Source organism: Tasmannia lanceolata, unplaced genomic scaffold, assembly GCF_043159265.1.
Source record: "Tasmannia lanceolata isolate RefF3 unplaced genomic scaffold, GAP_Taslan_0.1 ptg000006l, whole genome shotgun sequence".
Lineage (NCBI taxonomy): Eukaryota > Viridiplantae > Streptophyta > Magnoliopsida > Canellales > Winteraceae > Tasmannia > Tasmannia lanceolata.
This window is the reverse complement of record NW_027518683.1, coordinates 6,391,536-6,411,094: the sequence shown is the minus strand read 5'-3', so window position 1 is coordinate 6,411,094 and position 19,559 is coordinate 6,391,536. Positions and strand designations below refer to the sequence as shown.

At 37.9% G+C, this 19,559-nt stretch overlaps 2 protein-coding genes across 2 annotated transcripts; one reads left to right on the top strand and one right to left on the bottom strand.

Annotated features, from left to right (window-relative positions):
• The first annotated feature begins 3,123 nt into the window (after positions 1–3,123).
• Positions 3,124–10,849, top strand: LOC143879448 (uncharacterized). The gene is made up of 3 exons (XM_077381832.1): positions 3,124–3,755; positions 5,140–5,327; positions 10,092–10,849. Exons 1-3 carry the CDS (start codon positions 3,278–3,280, stop codon positions 10,599–10,601), a joined length of 1,176 nt encoding a protein of 391 aa, XP_077237947.1. The 5' UTR covers positions 3,124–3,277; the 3' UTR covers positions 10,602–10,849.
• Positions 10,850–14,357: 3,508 nt separating this feature from the next.
• On the bottom strand, positions 14,358–19,081 carry LOC143879447 (protein trichome birefringence-like 9). The gene is made up of 4 exons (XM_077381831.1): positions 18,088–19,081; positions 16,551–16,940; positions 16,302–16,460; positions 14,358–15,644 (listed from the first exon to the last, which is right to left on the bottom strand). The coding sequence occupies exons 1-4, from the start codon at positions 18,447–18,449 to the stop codon at positions 15,293–15,295; spliced, it is 1,263 nt and encodes a 420-aa protein (XP_077237946.1). The 5' UTR covers positions 18,450–19,081; the 3' UTR covers positions 14,358–15,292.
• Between the last annotated feature and the right edge of the window lie 478 nt (positions 19,082–19,559).

The following is a 19,559-nucleotide window of genomic DNA, read 5'->3' as shown; positions in this document are numbered from 1 at the left end:
GTGCGTTGTAGGATGAAAGAGACAAATGGATGATGATGATTGAAAGAAAATGTCATAGTTTCTAGAGAATTCTAGAGCAAAAAGATCATAAACATTGATGGTAAATGGACGGCTCATATCAATTTTCCAACTTAGGATTATATAAAAACCCAAAATGCAATTAAAAGAGGGGACTTCTAAGGTTTGCAAGAAGAAGCAAGAAAGAGAAGAAAGGAGGAGGCTGGGACACCTTTGGCATTCCTTAGTGCCTCCAACCCCACCAAAATCCACCACCGCGCCTCTCCACCTTCTCACAACCACCTCCATCACCGCCAGTCACCTCTATCTCTAACCCAATCCCCATCTCTTTATCTTCCACAATCAACACTCCTACTTCTCCTGTTCAAAATAGTTCAAACCCATTCCATCATATACATAAAAAAAGAAAGAAAAAACCCAAAGACCACTACCAACACCATCATCCATCCCCACCTCTTTTCTCTCTCTGCCTTCGTTTTAAAAAGAAGAAGAAGATCTCATGTATTTTAGAATTTGAGAGTTAATTTTGTGAAGAGAAGGTAGATGTCTAGTTTTAGGGTTTGGAAAATTTATTCGAGGAGTAAGAAAGAGAAGAAAGATAAAGTGTTGCAATAAAATGTTCGAATTTACCGGATAAACGGATACGGATAATATCCGAATTCGAACAGTATCCGATGGATACGAATTCGGTAATAGATATTAAATATCCGTCAAATTCGAATCTGAATCCGAATCCGAATTCAGATAGTGTATACTGTAATCGAATTCGGATATTACCATATCCGATTCGAATTCGATCCGTTTACACCCCTACCAGGAGCAATAAAAAATATTCATTCTGCTTCTCTATTCTAGTAGGATAAGAATCAAGAGAATGGTTTCCAAACGCATATAGAATGAGCTTTTTGTTTTTGAATGATAATAGGATGATCTTTTATACAAAAATAAGCCAGGCCGCCTCCAATTTTTAGGGTGAAAATAAAAAAGAAATTCTTGTGCTTTAATGTACATAGGTAGACAGACCCTAGCTCTATATCTTTATCTCTCTCTCCTTTTGAAAACCCAATTGAGATTTTTTCGCTAAATCAAACATTTTGTTTATTCTTTCAAAAAAAAAAAACAAGAGATTGTTTGGCAACCAGGAAAAACATTCAATGAATATCTGTTTAGATAGAGGTTGTGTGTGTGTGTGTGAGAGAGAGAGAGAGAGAGAGAGAGGGAGAGAGAGAGAGATTGGGTATGAAAATACAAAAAAAAAAAAAAAAAAAAAAACCCTTTTTAAAAATAGTCTTTACACACCCTTAGAAAATGGAATCAAGAATAGATGTTGCCTCTCTGATAATGAAAATTGAATAGGAACCAAAAAGACAACACCACACTTCTTTATCTTTGAGTTGTTCTGTCGGATCAGTCACTCAAGACCCGATGAGAAAAAGAGTACTTCAAATTCTCTAAAATATCTCATATGTACTATACTACTATATGCTATATATTCGGGACTGATATCCTCACTACTGTATTTTGATAATGGCACTAGTCACTCTGTTTGACTTTTTTAATTAGCTTAGATGCAATCAACATTCAATCACAGAAAGGTAAAACAAAGTGAGCATCACAATTATTATCAAAAGACGACTGTCTAGGCAATTTCGCCCCAATTTCAATTTTTCAAAAGAGAAGAGCCTCGTTATAACTTAATTTGTCTTATTCATTTAATCAATTGCTTTTGTAAAATTGCTTCCACAAAACTGTACTATGATTATATTCCACTTTTAACAAGCCTCTTTACAAAAGCAAGTTGATAGAAAATAAAAAATAGAATAGATTAGTGGTCATATCCTCCTTCCCATTCTTTTACATCAATCATTCTCACCTCTTTCTCATCCTATCATCTCCTGCGCTTCTGTCCTGATAAAGAGTCACCACTAAATTGGTTTAGTACAATAGATTATTACTAGTAAAATATCTCCTGCGATGCACAGGTGACTGGAGACTGGTGACTGGGAAAATGTAAATTTTTTACCATCAATAAGTATGGTTTCTTCCAATATCTCAATTGATCCTACAACACGATTACCTCAATAATTACTCGCACCCTTTTCTAATTTCATTTGAGCTCACCTCGCAATAGTAAACGGACAGATTCATTAACCTTTATAAGGACTACTCATGCCAAAATATTAAGTTCGGTGTAGCTTTAGCGCTATATCACACCATGTACATTGCTCTATTAGTGGTTTTGCCATGTAAAGCACATTTATTGTTATGGAATATTGTGCATACATGCAAAATCAGTTAGGAAAGGTTGAGGCGTGAAGAAACTGTTGAGAGTCATAACTGACTCTATACACTGTGCCAAGGGGCGAGTGAGGACGGGACGTGGTGCGGCACGTTGCGGGCCCATATGGGTAGACAAGTTTAAGTCCTAGTTAAAGTAGGAGTCTTGAAGTTTAGAGAGTTATAGTTTGTTTAGAATTAATTAATTAGGAGTTTTACTGGTAGTAGGATTTAAAGTTTGAATGATAGTGGGTTAGTGTTTTTAGTTTTGTCTTGCTTTTAAATATAGAGGAGAGAAAGCAAAACGTAATGTGAGAGATAGAGAAAAAGGTAGTGTCTGCAAAACAGAGAAGAGAGGTGAAACAGAGTATGGGTTGCAAAGAGATTTAATTGACGTGAACCGTGTGAAGAGTGTGTGTCCACGGTGAAGTGCAAAAACAAAGACAGTAGGGTTTGTGTATTTTTGTTTAGTATATTCAATAGAAGATCCCTCTCTTTCTCTCTCTCTCTCACACTCATCTCCTTTGTCTTTTATGGTGTGAGTTTTGCTTCTTGCTTTGTTCTTTGAGTGAACAAGTGTATCAAAGGGTGGCGCTTTTTTTTATGTACGACACTAACACTCTTCTTTGGTCATTTGACAAAAAATAACCTGTTTTGGTAGTATTAGAATATTTCTACGTTTAAAGTGGCGTAGAATAAGAATAATGACCCCTACCCCATCAATATTTTCCTATCAAATAGGAAATTAGTAACATTTCCTATCAAATGAATGCTCTCATCATCCATACAATGTGGGCCCCTTGTGTTACTAATTTACTATTTAACAAGGGAGCAAAAATGGATGTTAAAATAAGGAAGAGCCCAAACTCGTATGGATTCTTTCTTCTTCTATCCACACTCGTTTCACTCTCTTTCTCCCAATTGCACCTCAAATTAAACCCTAAAAATCTTTAACAACACACTACTCTTTCTCCATCCAAACATGTCCTGGTTCTCCATCTCTCTCCCAAATCCCTTCAAATCCCAAGAAGAAGAAGAAGAAGAAGAAGAGAAGCTTCCAGAAGACGAGAACGATAGCCATGTAGGAGGTGTGAAAGAAGACCTATCGGAGCTCTCCAAAACCATCGGCCAAAAGCTATTTGGAGTCGCGTCCTTTCTCGCTTCCCCTCCTCTCTCCAACGAGTCAACTCACTCTCCTTCTTCTTCTCCTCCTTCTCAAGCATTGCTTGGAATCCGAAACGATTTTGTGGAGATCGGAGGTAGCTTTAAGACTGGTCTCTCTCGTCTCTCCACAATTCTCCATCTTCATTCTGATGACCTGCCAACGGATTCCGGTGCCGGAATCCAAGGTTCTAGGGTTTCGGATGTGGTCGGAATCACTGAAGAGGTTTTGGAATTAGCAAGGGATTTATCTACGCGGCCGGAATCTTGGTTGGATTTCCCCTTGCCACTCAGTGACGGTAAATCTAGTTAATTTAGGGCATTGAAACTCAACTCTTTGAATTTGTGGTTTCAGCATTGCAAACTGTTAATCTGATTTTGATATTGGATTTTGGACACTTGATACATAAATATCTATGGAGTTGTCTTTCTCTCTCTCTCTGAAAAAAGAACTAAAATTGTACAGTGAAAATTTTGATTTTTGGCACTCAATTTTGCACCTTTTTTGCTGTAGAATCGAATATTTCACTTCCTTTGCGTATGCATTCCTCTTTAGAAGGATCAAATTGCACTCAGTTTTGCACCTTTCTGCTGTAGAATCGAAGATTTCACTTCCTCTGCGTATGCATTCCTCGAGGGATCAAATTGCACTCAATTTTGCACCTTTTTGCTGTAGAATCGAAGATTTCACTCCCTCTGCATATGCATTCCTCTTTAGAAGGATCAAATGACACTCAATTTTGCACCTCTTTGCTCTAGCGTCGAAGATTTCACTTCCTTCGCGTATGCATTCCTCTTTAGAAGTATAAAATTGCACTCAATTTTGCACCTCTTTGCTGAGTCGGAGATTTCACTTCTTCGCGTATGCATTCGAAGGATCAAATGGCACTGAATTTTGCATCTTTTTGCTGTAGAGTTGAAGATTTCACTTCCTTCGCATATGCATTCCTCTTGAGAAGGATCAAGTGGCTTTTGGACTTTTGAAACTCCAGGGAAATAGTGATTTTGAACTTTGTTATTTAAAAAATAAGGATTAAAATGAATGAGTACTGCAATTGTAAGTGTGTTGCTCTTGTGAGCATCTAAACTTCTTGGCGAATTATATGCTAAAAGGTTTTTTCTAAGATAGTTTTGGCTTCACAAAAGTCTCCATACTACTGCCTATAATATGGATGATTTATGTTAGGACATGCTTGGGACGTTGGAAACTAAGGGCCTCTTTGGATACCCCTAAAAATTATTTGGGTATTATCTTATATGCATATACCTTGTTAGCATATAATCTTATATTTAAATAATTCTTATAATAGTCTTGTATCTTAGTTAATTACCTCCAAAGTCGTCTAAATGTCCCATTTGCAAGGTTAACTTAAAATAATCAAGTAAGGACTGGTTTTGGTGGTATCCGAAGAGGCCTTAAGTTTCAGTTAGGGTGCATTCACATTACACTCAAATTGCAATGTGAGTACAATTTAGAGTTTATTAGCTCAATTGCATTTAAACTACAAATTCTGTGTAAGCAAGAACACAGTGTTTTCTATTGGAGTAGCTTTCAGCCATACTTGTCCCATAATAGGCAATAAAGCCATAACTCGGTATGTTATTTGATACGACATGTATATGTCTCTGTACCATTAAAAAAACCGTATTTGTCTCTGAATTTTTGGGCATACTCCCTTGCAGATTTTGATATGTCTATTTCTCAAGGAGACCATGCTGCAACTATTGAACATTTGGCTCCAAGTTTAGCTGCACTTAAAAATGGGATTTGTCCTTTTCACATGAGTGAGGGATGCTTTTGGAAGATTTATTTTGTTTTGTTGAACCCAAGACTCAATGAGCATGACTCTGAGATTTTATCGACCCCCCAGGTGAGACTTCTATAATTGAACAGATGCCACTCAACATTGTTGCAGTATTTAATTGTCTCTTAATCATCATGATTAATCTCAGCAGAATACCAGCAATTGCACTGCTCATCTACCTTAATAGATGAAATGTTCATTGACAGTTTTGTTCATACATCATATCTTCACATGGAATGATTCTTCTATATCATTTTTCAGACAGGAGTTCACACTATACTTATGCTACTAAATTTAAAGACTTTATATGTCTATTTTAGAAGTGTCTTACAATTCCTGAGTTAGTAATTTGCCTGTATGTCTCTTAATTTTGACACAAATGTATTTGCCATGATTAAGAATTATTCTTCCAATACCCGGGCGGGGTTAGCACGTCGGCTTGCGTCGTGGGTTTGCTTCCCATAGACATGAGTTCGAGTCCCCTCGGAGTTACCCAATGCACGTGGTTTACGGGCGATTGTGTGCATCCATAGGGATTTTTCCCGCCCTAAAATGGGGTGGGTATTCCCTATGTCATAAAAATAAATAAAAAAATTACTCTTCCAATATGAACTTTGGGCAACAAAGTCCAACCAGTGGGTATAATGCTAGGTTTATGAATTTGGTTGTTGGGCTTCTACTTGGGATGAAATTCCAGCATAAATTTATGGTATTGGTCTATACACTCCTTCCTATAAAAGTTGCATGTTTTTTAAATAGGGAAAATGCAGTTACACCCCCTCAACTTTCTGACATTTTCAACTCTAACCCTTACCAACTACACCCCCTGAGGTTTCAATTTGTATAAGGTAGACCCCACTTTTGAAAGACTATCAATGCTAATGAAGACCTCATACCCCCTTCCAAACCCCTTACCCGAATCTAAACACTACCAAAAACACAGTGGGCCCACATTGTTTGGACGATCCAAAGCGATCATTTGATGGACCCTGACATAGATAGGGTGTGCCCAAAAAATCAGCTCCATAGGATATCATCCTAACCCTTATACAAATTGAAACCTCAGGGGGTGTAGTTGGTGACTTTTAAAAGTCAAGGTTAGAGTTGAAAATGTCAGAAAGTTGAGGGGGTGTATCTGTATTTTTCCCTTTTAAATATGATGTGCTGATAATTTTAATAGAATCATGTAATCTGTTCTATTAAATTGATATTATTTTTCAGAAATTTTAGCACTGGACAAGATCAAGCACCCATTTATACTTGTGTAAGACAGATGTATGTTGCGTTGCCAAAAAGGAAAAAGTGCGGGGAACTATCACTCTTTTACGCTTGAAGTAATGTTGCTTCTGTAATTCTCTCTTTTGTTTAATAACCACCATAGCTATACCATTGCTAGTTATTTTTATTGTTCCATGCCAGTGAAAGGGGTTCACAAGCCAATTAAATTGAACCGAGACTGCTGGTGATTTTATCACCACATAGGCCAAGTGCAAACATCTTGTACCATGCAAGTCTTTCTACAGGAATTTTTAGGGCCTACCATCTTGCACATGGATCAAAATTTTGGTAATATTGGCACAGTTCAAAATATGGTTGATTCAGTATATATGACCTTCTATGTGGAATTGGTCTCATAATATTATATACATATTTATCGGCAAATCTAGGTCCCCCTTCTGCAAATAAATTGTCATTTTGGTGATTTCTTGTCTGTATTAACTATTTCGGCGCATACTAGCCATTCAAAAGCCTGTAGACACTTGTATTGGCTTCAAACACATTTTCCATTTTTTTTCTTATATTCTCTTGGATGAAGAATCTGTTTGACCATATTTTGTCATTCCATAACTAGATCCCAGATCAAAACCACTGATTGAAGCTTTAATTGATGAATGAAATTTGTGTTGGACCATTCCTAATTTTTTTCAATGCGAGGTAAATAGGTCAGACTTTCCCCTCTTTGGGTATGGATTGTGTTACAAGGCAAAAGAAAAGACGTGAGAAGAAGGGAAGGGAAAATAATTTGTTAGGGTTTGATTCTAACCCCATGAATTTTGTCTTATATATATGAGGTATGCTACTATTCAAAAAATAAATAAATAAATAAATAAAATATATATATATATATATATAAGGAAAGTGAAGCTACACCGCCGGTGTAGCTAACTTAGCTACACCGCCGGCTTAAAATACAATGGGCCCACATTGTTTTGGTGATCCAAACCATTCATTTGATTGGCCCTCACATAGATAGGGTGTCCACCAAAAATCAGCTCCATAGGATCATCCCAACCCTTCAAACTGTGGAGGCAAAAAATGGACAAATTTGTGAAGGTTTTTACACGTTCATTTTTGCCTCCACAAATTGTAGGGTTGGGATGATACTATGGAGCTGATTTTTGGTGGACACCCTATCTATGTGAGGGCCAATCAAATGAATTCTTTGGATCACCAAAACAATGTGGGCCCATTGTATTTTAAGCCGGTGGTGTAGCTAAGTTAGCTACACCGGCGGTGTAGCTTCACTTTCCTCTCTCTATATATATATATATATATATATATATATATATATATATATATATATGAGGAAACTGTTGATGAGCTTAAGCTCACCAAACTTATGGTGAGCTAGCTTGCCCAATCACATGGGTCCCACATTTTGGGGAGTGATCCAAACCATTCATTTGCAAGGCCTTATCATAGATAGGGGGTGTACCAAAAATCAGCTCCATAGGATCATCCTAACCCCTCCATTTGTGGAGGACAAAAATGGGGCAGATTTGTGTCTGTCCATTTTTGTCCTCCACAAATGGAGGGGTTAGGATGATCCTATGGAGCTGATTTTTGGTACACCCCCCATCTATGTAAGGGACTTTCAAATGAATGGTTTGGATCATCCTAACAAAGTGGGACCCCATGTGATTGGGCAAGCTAGCTCACCATAAGTTTGGTGAGCTTAAGCTCACCAACAGTTTCCTCATATATATATATATATATATATACGCCCTTTCAGCCATTTTTGCAAGGGAGCTCCTGAGTTTACCACGAGAGCTACAGTCGAAGCTGAAATGTTGTTATAAATAGTACTATAATAATTATGAACAGGAACTTAATAGAGGGAACTGACTAAGCCTTCCCCAGAGAACTTGGTTTATTTCAAGTAACGAACTGGGTCACTATGATTAGAACAAACATTGCCATTCCCAGTTGAAAAGGGTGGTTTCCGCATCATCTGAATCTGAAAATGTATTATTGCATGGAAAGCATAAGAATTGGTAGATATGGAGCAGCCAGTTTGGTACAGAGAAAAAGAAAGAAAATAATGAACTTCTCTTGATTAAATTAATTCATGGGCTCAACCAAGCTTGAAGGACATGTTTTGGCCTTTGGAAGGTTTTAAAGCCTTCTTAGAAGAGAGGTTTTTTCATAGCCAAGTACATAATCCTCTTATCCGACATCTTGGAATGGATATCATCTTTCTCCTTTTATACATCGTTGGCATAGATATCGTTAGGAGTACCTTGGGTGTGTAACCAATACCAAAGAAACCCATAAAAAAAAAAAAAAAAACCCATAAAAAGGAATATATGTGGAGGAAGCTTATCTGAGCTCGAGCTCAAAAACACATGTGGCTCCACATTTTTGGGGTGATCCAAAGCATTCATTTGGAAGGCCCTTCCATGGATAGGGTGTGTACCAAAAATCAGCCCTATAGGATCATCCTAACCCTGCCATTTGTGGAGGGAAAAAATGGGCACACGGTGTATGTCCATTTTCCCCTCCACCTTTGATTGGGTTAGGATGATCCTATTAATCTGATTTTTGGTACACTCCCTATCCATGGAAGGGCCTTCCAAATGAATGGTTTGGATGCCCCCAAAAATGTGGGGCCACATGTGTTTTTGAACTCGAGCTCAGATAAGCTTATATGAACTCGAGCTCAGGAAGTGTGTGTGTGTGTGTGTGTGTGTGTGTGAAGATTTCCTCATTTGGAATGCATGCCAGTGTTGAAGGGTTGTTTGCCGATCCTACAAAATACAGAAACATAGCAGGAAAGGTACAATGTTTAATCTTCAGCAGCCTATGTGAGACATTGCAGTGATGCAGATACGTCTATTTATGCATTAAGCTTGGACTACTCTCTGGAAGCAATGGAACAAATTACTGTTATGTATACACGCACATATGTATATGGTAAGTGATATTTGCTCCCTTTTCTAATCTGGGCCAGCCCCTCTAGTGTATTTATTACTATTCTTTTACACTCCGAGGAGGTGGCCCGAGGAAGAAAAAGGGGCGAATATATCATTTCCCTATATATTTATGGAAAATAGAGATGTGTTCTTTTACACACATATCGGCTAAAGACATTAACGCTACCATATTTTGATAATTGCACTAACTCAGCTTGTCTTCTCTTTTTTAATTGGCTCCTGAGAGTTTTTTGGGAGCTATAACAACCTTTGACAGCTGTTTAAATAATAAAAGACAGGATCAGTTAGTGCAATTGTCAAAACATATATATTGCACAGCTATATCTGATTCCCCATGTGTTTTGTGCTTTTGCAAGTGTCCACTGCAGGGAGATGTGCATTCCAGTGTCTTTGTAAACCATATTGTGAATCCTATGGCCACAAAGTACAATTTTCAAATTAAACTTGCCATTGATATAAACAAACTTGTCAATACCTTGTTTGAAACTATATTATTTACTTGCCATATTAGTGAGCACGTGCAATGCTGGTTGAAATCCAACCTGTTAGTTTTAGAGGAATCCAAGGAGTATTTAATAGTAGTGGCTCTTATGCAAAATTCTCAACTTCTTTGCAGATTGTGGAAGCATGGCAACAGCTGCAAAATAGGACTAACACACAGTTGAAGAGCCCTGAGGTGGATTATTTATCCGTGGAGGCTAGCAAAACAGGAAGGAATATTCAAGAAGAAAATATTGAAATTCAGGAAAAGGATATATTGTCTGAGACTGTGACAGTAGCAAGTCAGGTGGTTGCTGATGAACATGACACTACTGAACAATGGTTAGAGGAAGATGGTGGGACTGTTAATTCTGTTGTTACCAGAAAACAACTTGGAAATGAGGAGGATGTTTCATTCAGCGATCTGGAGGACGATGATGATGGAGGATTGAGTAGAGACACAAAATCAAGGTCAGGACAGGATGCTCAGGATTCTTCACCAAGTGGATCCAATGAATGGGTCCAATTGAGCAAAAAATCTGACATTCATGCTACCAAACATTATGAAATCCAACCAACTTCCCAGGAGAAAAATTCGGAGGCTGATGAGTCAAGTGACTGGCTTGATGTTGATGATTTCGATTAGGATGAGGGGGTGACTCTTTAAGGTGCAAATATCTGTAAAGTTCTCTACTCATTGTCTGGATTCTGTGCCTTCTGCTTCTAGACCTGCACAAGAAGCTTTGATGTTTATTCTAATAAGCAAATCATATTTAGATCACGTGATCATTTCAATCACTTATCGTGTTTATATTGACATTTGATTGTGTTATCTGTCGTTACCATTGTAAGACTTTTTCCTCAGTAAAAATTTTTTGTTGCCAGTTTGCTGTATTTGTTTATTTTATATGTGGCCTGTTAGTATGGATTACGTTGGGAAATTATCAACACAGAAGTAAGAGCTCTCCTTTTTTTTTGATGGATTACGTTGGGAAATTATCAACACAGAAGTAAGAGCTCTCCCTTTTTTTTGATGACATAGGTATCCCCACACCATTCTAGGGATAGACTAATCCCTATGGGTGCACGCAATCACCCGTAAACCACGTGCATCGGGTAACTCCGAGGGGACTTGAACTCACAAAGTAAGAGCTCTCCTTAACAGTAGAGGTATTTTTAACAAGGAGCCAGACTCAAAAGATTGTAATTGCATGGTCTTCCTTTGGTTCATTGAGATAAGCAAGATTCATTATGGAAGAGTTAGATCCTAGTAGGATATTTTTCTTGCATTTTGGCATATATATCAAGATCTGCCAATGAGATGGGAGATGGGAGATGGGAGATGGGCTGGCAGTACGAGTGTTGGAGTTGGACTCGGCATTGGGAAACATGAACTGAGGATTGGCTGACATTATTCAAGTCACTATTTACATGACACTATTCACCACACTAATCACGTCGTTATTCGTAACATGTTTAAATTTTTATTTTCATTGGGTTTTTTGCGTGAAACTTTTTAGAGTTAGGTTCTGTGATGCCCTATACTTCTATTCTTCTCTTTTTATCTTTTTTTTTTGTTTTGAAATGGCATATTTTATTTCTCTTTTATCTTTTAAAGTATCGTCTATACCTTTTTCCTTGTTCTTGTCAGAAACTAGAAATCTCTTCTTGAACTATGTTTTAAGATTCAAAACTTATTGTGCAATATTATTTTAGTTAGACTCAAAACGTGATCAGGAATTAAGTGATCGAATCTGATCGTGACCCCATGACTGGATTTGATCAGATCTCTACCATCAGATTTATATAGATCATCTTGATCTCAAATCCAACAGATGGATCTAAGTATTTTTGTTTAGAATTCAAGTGATTGATATTATTGTAGACTCAGCAGTTAGATCTGATGGTATTTATGTGAATACATCCAGACTCTAGACCAACTGAATATTATTGAATTTTCTTCTAGTCGAATTGTTTGGATCTGTACTGTCTCTGTAACTCTGCATCAGTTTGGTATCTGAGCTATAAGAGTTAGTTTTCTTCCCTATTGGTTCTACATGACATTGTTTCTTTTGCTAAATCTTGAAGCAAAATCTCAGTATATGCTATACTGGTTACGAAATTATTTTGGAACTATTGGCCGTTGCATCGTCCCCTATTCATTGGAATCTCTTCCAAAGCTACAAGCATTAAACTTTAGAGTTCTAGACTACACTTTCATGAAGCAAAGGCTGGAGAAGGTGCAGGGAAGGCCGGTTCTCAAATAAGTTACTTAGTGATTGTTTTTATTGAAAGGCTCAAAGTCGGAAAACACCAAACCAAAAATGTACAAAACCAATTTAGTCAAAGGTAGTCTGAATTTAAGAAATTTAGTTATAGACAATGTTAATCTTATCATTACGCTAGTCAAAGCATTTTTTTATTGATTTGGTAGGGAAAAACTTGACTCGGATGAGAATTTGGCCAAGGTGAATGGAGTGATTCAGATGGGTTGATGATTGACTCGGGGAGTTTTAAAATAGTGTGTGGATATGCTCACCTTGAAGACTCTACGCTCTATTGCAGGTTCTGAGCATATTATGACTCCTTGATTCTCACTCTAGAGACTAGAGCACACCCATCTATACACTAGATAAAGTTGTCGAACTACAGTCGCACAGATTTCTCCCAACAGATAAAACCCGAAAATCGCGTGGGTTGGTGGCCACCGTGGATGGTCCACGACCAAAGAATTGATCCAGATCAGTGATCTCAACTATCTAATCAATTCTATCTTCAATCATCCATTCCTGGGTCAGGATTGTCCGATTGGTACATATTTAGGGTTGTGTCCATCCACATTTCATGACTATTCCTAAGCATTACTTAGAACCATTGACAGGAACAATGAAAAGAAAAATAACATTTCCATGAGCCACCAAAGACTGTCAATGCAGAAAAAATAAGGATCGATCAATGGGGGAGGATGATGAGTTGATGACTGCCATTCGGTGTCAGAGGAGGCATAACTCTTGGTTTTTTCTTTCTATTCTAAAAGTAACAGATTTTATTGATAAACCAAACTCTTCTACATCATGTACATTAATGGGATGAGTTATTCCACAACATAAGAAATGTTACACCGACTCCCTACTTTTTCCTTACACTTCTGCCCACCTGTCCCCAAGATAATCACCATTGACGACTGTCATATCCTCCTTTTCCTTTCCGCTCCATATTTTCCCAGTTTGTCTATCTATTCATTAGCCAACCTAAGTCTATGTTGAATTTCTGGAGAAATCTCACCTCAAAGCTCCCTAATTTCCTCAATTACGCCTGCGAATTTCCATGGACCATTTGCTTTATAAGAAGCCATGCAAATATATTTGTAGAATCTCCCTCCATGACCAGTGGGGCTTCCATTGTGTTGACATACCACCAGGGCCCTCAAAGGAGAGCTCCAGCTTCTGCCTTGTTGTAGTTGCAAACACCCACAGGACCCGTAAATGATAGTAATGTGCCATCTGAATCCTGAAATAAGTTGCTACTCCTGAAGTTTCCTTCGAAGCTTCCATCGAAATTAAGCTTATTTCACCCACAAGGGGGCGGAATCAACCTTGGCTTGGACGCCATTACTCTTGGAAATGGTAAGATCCATATCAACACTGGCACTGTCTCAAAAAGGAGCTCCTCGTCGACGCTATCCACCTGCACACCTTCATGCACTTTTGACTTGCTGGGTGGCAACCGGGCCAGGCAAAGTTTAAATCACAGAAGAGATGGGGAGTGGGGGAGGGAAAGGATTGAAAGGTCCTGGGTGAGAAGATATGCAAAATGGCTGGAAAATAAGGAAAACAAAAAATACTCTATTTTGAGTAGAGTTCTTCTATTTTCTTCTTCTTCTTTTTCGTTTGTGTTTTTCATCCACGTCTCACCTTCTCCCCACTCATCCCCTCTCAATTCTCTCCCTCTCCCAGCCTCCTTGCCCCTCTCCCACCAGGCCACCACTTGATAAACTAACATTCCATGGAAAAAACTTTCATGCTGGCCAAACATGGCCTAAGTCTCCTTCTCCCGCCCTCCTTACCCCTCCTTGCCACATTAGAAACTAATATTACATGGAAAAATATTCATGGTAGCCAAACATGGCCTTAGGTGAAAACCCTCTAATGAAGAGAAAAAAAAACTACGGAACAGAACCAACGGAAATCTCCAATATTTAAAATGGGTAATACAACATAAGCAACCCACATTCATTCTTTTTACTTATGTTCTCTATGGAGTTTTCAGCTCCTCATAAAAGCTCATTACATGTTTTGCCTGAACCTTATCAAATCAAAACGATGGTCTTTAGTACAATATATTTCGACTACTATTCTTATTAGAACAAACACAAACAGTTGAATATTGTGTACAGGTGAAGTAGAAAGTCATTCGATCTTTACATGAATTCTTCTCTAATTACTTGAAATGGGCTTCTCACACCTGGCCCATTTTGCTTAACAACAGTTGAACTAATGTTAGTCAAATTACCTTATAATTTACAGGTTGCTCACTTGAGGATACAAAAATATGGCGGCTATTCTACGAAATGTACACTTTCTGAACCTAAATAGTCCCCTGAAGTATCTGACCTGTATAAATGACTGTTTGAGCTTCAACATTCTTTGATTTTGGCATATCTTTTTAATAACAGATGACTATGATATGAATTAAAAGATTACATATTCACAAAAATGGGGAGAGTGCACCCGGAACAAACCAAGTGCCTCAGAGCCTCGGACTTAGCCAACCGATCCACAAGATTATTGACACTCATTGGAATATGTACAAAAGAAAGGAACATGTCATTAAGCATGCCATTTATCTCATCCAAAAACTTTGCTGACCTGATGCTCGTACAGTCGTACCTTTAACCCATTAAATAGCATTAGAAGAATCACCTTCCACCTCCAGCCTAACTTCCATTTGATCCTTAAAAAAGGTCATGCCAAAGTAAAGAGCACGGACCTCCGCTTCAGCAGAATCTGTTATACGAACCGGACCAGAGAATGAGTGGATAATGGTGCCATTATTATGTCTAAACACCCCTCTGATTCCTGCTTTGTCGGAGTTGCCAAGGGAGCAGCCATCAAGGTTGAGCTTGAAAACATTAGGTGGGTGTGGTAGCCAAATCTCTAGCCTCTTCTTTGTAGGAATAATCCGAGCAGATAACTTCAGCATCAAGATGGAAAGTGCATCTTTGTCCACACATCTCACGAAATGCGACATTTTTCTCATCAGTATCCCATTACAATTCTTGCTGAAGAATGAATAATAGCAGCAGATCTTATCATACAACAATTCATCTTAATTCTGTCATCCTGTCTCTACTCGCCTTTTGTTTTTGGTGCCATAGCCTTTTGATAACAGATAGGCATAGAGAAGCTCATTCCATGTGTCTGGAACTCCAGGGAGGCACCAATGGCTGCAGTCTTGGGTGATAGGAACAGGTGTTCCTGGCTCTCGATGGATTGAAGGGTGACCATCTGTCCTGAATTCTGATAGATATGTTATGTTTAGGATCTGGACCTTTCTCCTTGCATCCTTGATCTGTTCAACTGTTTCAGAAATAATCAGATTATACCAAGGCTCAGTTTCTAGTTCTGCGTAGTTTGTTTCTGGTACAGTACTAGAACTACACTCGCCACCGTTCTTCCATGTTCCTCCCCTGCATTTTGTTTGTTCACATCATGTTCTACTTGCATCTGGATATATAAATTTGGATATATAAATTGAAGTAATTTAGTCTAAACAACTGTTATTATTATGTCTTGAATTCTATCCCATATACGTTTATGTACCCCTCATGATTACTCCATGGAGAAGCAAAAAAAATGAATTTGTGGGAAAATCTGATAGAGTATGCATTTGGGTCAAACTGTTGTACTTGGATTAGGGTTGGGATTCTATATAATGTCTCTTGTTCATAGACCTTGAGCACAAGTATTTCAGCATTTGGCTAACTCATTTTTCATTGAAAGTAGAAAAAACATTCATATGTTTTTTTTTCTATATTCAAAGGGGCCCGTCAGGGTATCTTGTACTTTGCAATCTTCGTCTAAAATGTAATGTAATTTCTTGGATCCCCTTTGCCTCTGGGTGTGGTGGTTACAAAATGTGTTAATGTACCAAACCAATACGCCAAAAGCCCTAGGACTGATAAAAACGCCTTAGAGTAAGCATTTTAAACGTTTCTCAGACCGAGTTAGGTCCTGCCTAGTCTCATACCTAGGTACCCGTCCATCAGATTCTTGATTTATGTTTTCTGCCTAACAGTATTCACAACAACATTTGCCAAGGAATTGGAAATTTCAACGCTACTTACCTGTAATGTACTGGAGAATAACTCCTGAAGAAGACATGGCTCCTTTCCAACTCCAAATTTTCAACTACCCATCGTTCCCACGTCTGCAAAGACCTTCGGAACGCTTCCTTCACATCCATTGTCATGTTTACAGCTCCACCTTCATCAAAATATCGACCCCTGAAACTCAAAAACAGAAACCAAATCCTAACTGAGAAACAAACTAAATTGACATAAAGAAAGCGAGAAAAAAAGAAGAAGTGTGCATACATATTAATAGTTTTATCCTGATTCCAAAAGTGCCCAGAATTGAAAATCAAAGCATCTGCTCCAACAAATTTCTTGAAATGCCAATGAATTTTGTCGACACGAATCACGCCTTGGACTTGGTGAGGAGAATTCTGGGGCGGGCGATCTACAATTACCAGGAAAGGGTGTCTGTAGTATTCGACAGTGAGGTTGTAGTTGTGGAATCTGAATGAGAGATAGCCGTGGTGTTTGGTAATAGGATTTCCATTCTGTTCGTAGATAGCAGACTGGTTTGAGACTGGTTGGGCAAGCATGCATAAGAGAGACTCCCATTGATTCCTTCCAAGTGAATCACCCACAAATATAATTCTTTTGTTTCTGCTCCTTTCCAGCATTTCCCTTGCATTAAACCTGTAATATCAAGAAATCAGACACAACCGGTAAAAACATTGCATCTGAAAACTTAAAATTATGAGGAGGATTTGAAATTTCTTAGCCTTCCGAACTACAGAGTAAACTGTATGTGGAAATGATATTCTATTTATGCTGTGGCTCATCAGGTCTTCCTAGGGAGTGAGCCGTACAGTCGATGACCTGCATTTGGTTTGATGACCGGCTCGTTTTGGGTTGTATGAATAAAATCTAAACCAGATTTATTTTTTACTTCTTTAGATGGCCTACAAGATGAACAGTGTCTATCATACATACAGGCCCCCGTGTGGGACCCACAAATTGGTCTTTAGTTTTGATAGATAACCCCTTCTTTATTTGGAACTTCCTTCTTGCAGTATAGCACTCGCACTATAGCTTGTACCGGCAAAAAACATAACAAAATAAAGAGAGGGGATGTTTCTATCAAACAAGGTAGTGTGAATATTAATTTCTTTCCTCCCCGAAGTAAATGAAGCTATTTTTGAAATCTCCCTGCAATAGAGGCAAGACTTCAGACTTCTACAGTGGGATTTGGTATTGCCACCCACTTGCTTTGCTCATTTTCCACCCACGTCTTTATTTATTTAGATTTACCTTCTTGTATGCGTACGGTAAATTAGCTTCAACAGCCAATGAAAATTCTCTAACTGAAGAGGAGTAGGTGGCAAATTACCAAATAAAGTGGGCAGCAATAAATTTCCACAGCAACAGAAATCCGCATAACCTTATTTTGATAATGACACTACCCTTACACTTTGTGATTAGCCTTCAACGGCTCTTACATTACCAAAGATGCTATTAACGTCCAATCAGAAAAGCGTAAGATAAAGTTTTTAGTGCCATTATCAAAATATGAGTGCGGATATCAGCTGCCGTTTACACTCCTTTCCAAATATTTCCACTTCTTCCACCCTCTTTTTCTTGTCTTTTCCTGAAAATAAACAAACAAAAAAGGAGTGGAAATATCATTTCCCCATCAGGAATTGCTCATCTCGCTAAGGAGTTTAATAAAACCCAACCAAACCCACGCAACCCATCAAAAAAAATAAAAAAACCCAAGCAAACCGAGTCGACTCGTTTGAGTTTGGAGTCACTCACTGAGTTTTTATAAGCTCGAAATTCTTACCTTGGAAGATCACAACCGTCAGGTTTCCATCGCCATTTCAGATAGTCTTCATCTGGCCGTCCATTTCTTTTACACTGAAATCCAATATCGAGAAAAGGGCAGTCCTCAGAATAAGAGCCCAAATGATAACTTTCATCCCAAACCCATCTCCCATTAGAATAATCACAAGCTTTTGAAACTGAATTTCGGTTGAAAGGTAGAATTTCCGATATGAAATCACCGATTCCTTGACGATACTGAGTTTGTAACAGGACTATGAAATCAAGGAGTAGAAAAAAAGAGAGCAAAACGAGGATAAATGAGAGAACAAACGTTATATCTCTTTTGAAAATTTTCAAGGATAGAAATGGGTTTTGATCCATGAGAATAATAACTGTTCTGTTTTGGTGGGTTTTTCGTTTTGCATGTAGGAAGAAAAAATTAACAACTGTCGGTGGTTGCTTCTTTTATAGAAAGCGGTTTTGTAAACTTTGCAAAGTTTCCTTTTTTAATTTTGGATGGTATACAGAGTTTTGAATTTTTCAAATATCTGTGTTTGATTTCTAATCCACGAAATGAGAAATCAATCAAAACAAAGAAATTAAATTAGAAAACTATAGCTTTCAGAATGCAATTTTTCTATTTAATGTTAAGATATTTATCTATATATTAGTCCAATAGAGGTATGTATTTGTCTTTTCCTATGAAACTTTAAAAGAAAAAAAGAGTCTGCTTTGCTAGAAATATTATTAAAAGAGCATCATATTGCTTGATAACTATAAAACTATAAAAGAAGAAGAAACTTTCTACTTTTTATAGATAAAAAAAGACTGGGATTGATGAAACCACGCATGATCTTACAGTTGCAAAACAGAGCACCTTTCAAACGTAATCCGAGAGAGAGGAGGAAGAAGAAAAGCCCATCTTTCTAAGCGATAAGGAATAAGAAAGAAAGAGTTTGGTTGCTTGGACTTAAAGTCCTTCCTACTTTATTGTATTGATGGAAGAATATGTGGAAGAGACATATTTACTTTGTTTTTATAGCCCTCCTTAAGATTGTTTCTCGGCCTGCGAAATCCACGCCTTCAACGCGAATATTTGCTATCCTCTAATAGTAATATCCTTTATTTTAGGCTGATGATATTGGCACTACCTTGTTTTGATAATTGCACTAGCTCATCTTGTCTTATATTATTTATAACAGTTCGTAAATGCTCTCAGAATCCAATTAAAAAGAAAATATATGCTGAGTTGTGCAATTATAAAAGCATGGTAGTGCCAGTATCTTCCTTGTTAGATAGTGAATGGCCTTGTTAGATCGTGTGGACATAGCCCATGATGAAACAATAATGACCACTGATAATCTTCGTGACGTAACAAATCCGGGGTCACATATTGCACACACTCACATGCACATGGTTATCAAAAGAGCTGTATATTAATTCATGGCATGTGGATTTGGGAACCTTGAGAGAGGATGAGTCACACCACGT

Excerpts from the sequence above, each read along its gene's own strand:
- LOC143879448 (XM_077381832.1), top strand. The coding sequence starts at position 3,278 with ATGTCCTGGTTCTCCATCTCTCTCCCAAATCCCTTCAAATCCCAAGAA. Across the intron at positions 3,756-5,139 it reads CCCCTTGCCACTCAGTGACG|ATTTTGATATGTCTATTTCT; the intron begins GTAAATCTAGTT and ends ACTCCCTTGCAG. Across the intron at positions 5,328-10,091 it reads AGATTTTATCGACCCCCCAG|ATTGTGGAAGCATGGCAACA; the intron begins GTGAGACTTCTA and ends ACTTCTTTGCAG.
- LOC143879447 (XM_077381831.1), bottom strand. The coding sequence starts at position 18,449 with ATGGATCAAAACCCATTTCTATCCTTGAAAATTTTCAAAAGAGATATA. Across the intron at positions 16,941-18,087 it reads GACGGTTGTGATCTTCCAAG|GTTTAATGCAAGGGAAATGC; the intron begins GTAAGAATTTCG and ends TTGATATTACAG. Across the intron at positions 16,461-16,550 it reads CAGGATAAAACTATTAATAT|GGGTCGATATTTTGATGAAG; the intron begins GTATGCACACTT and ends TTTGAGTTTCAG.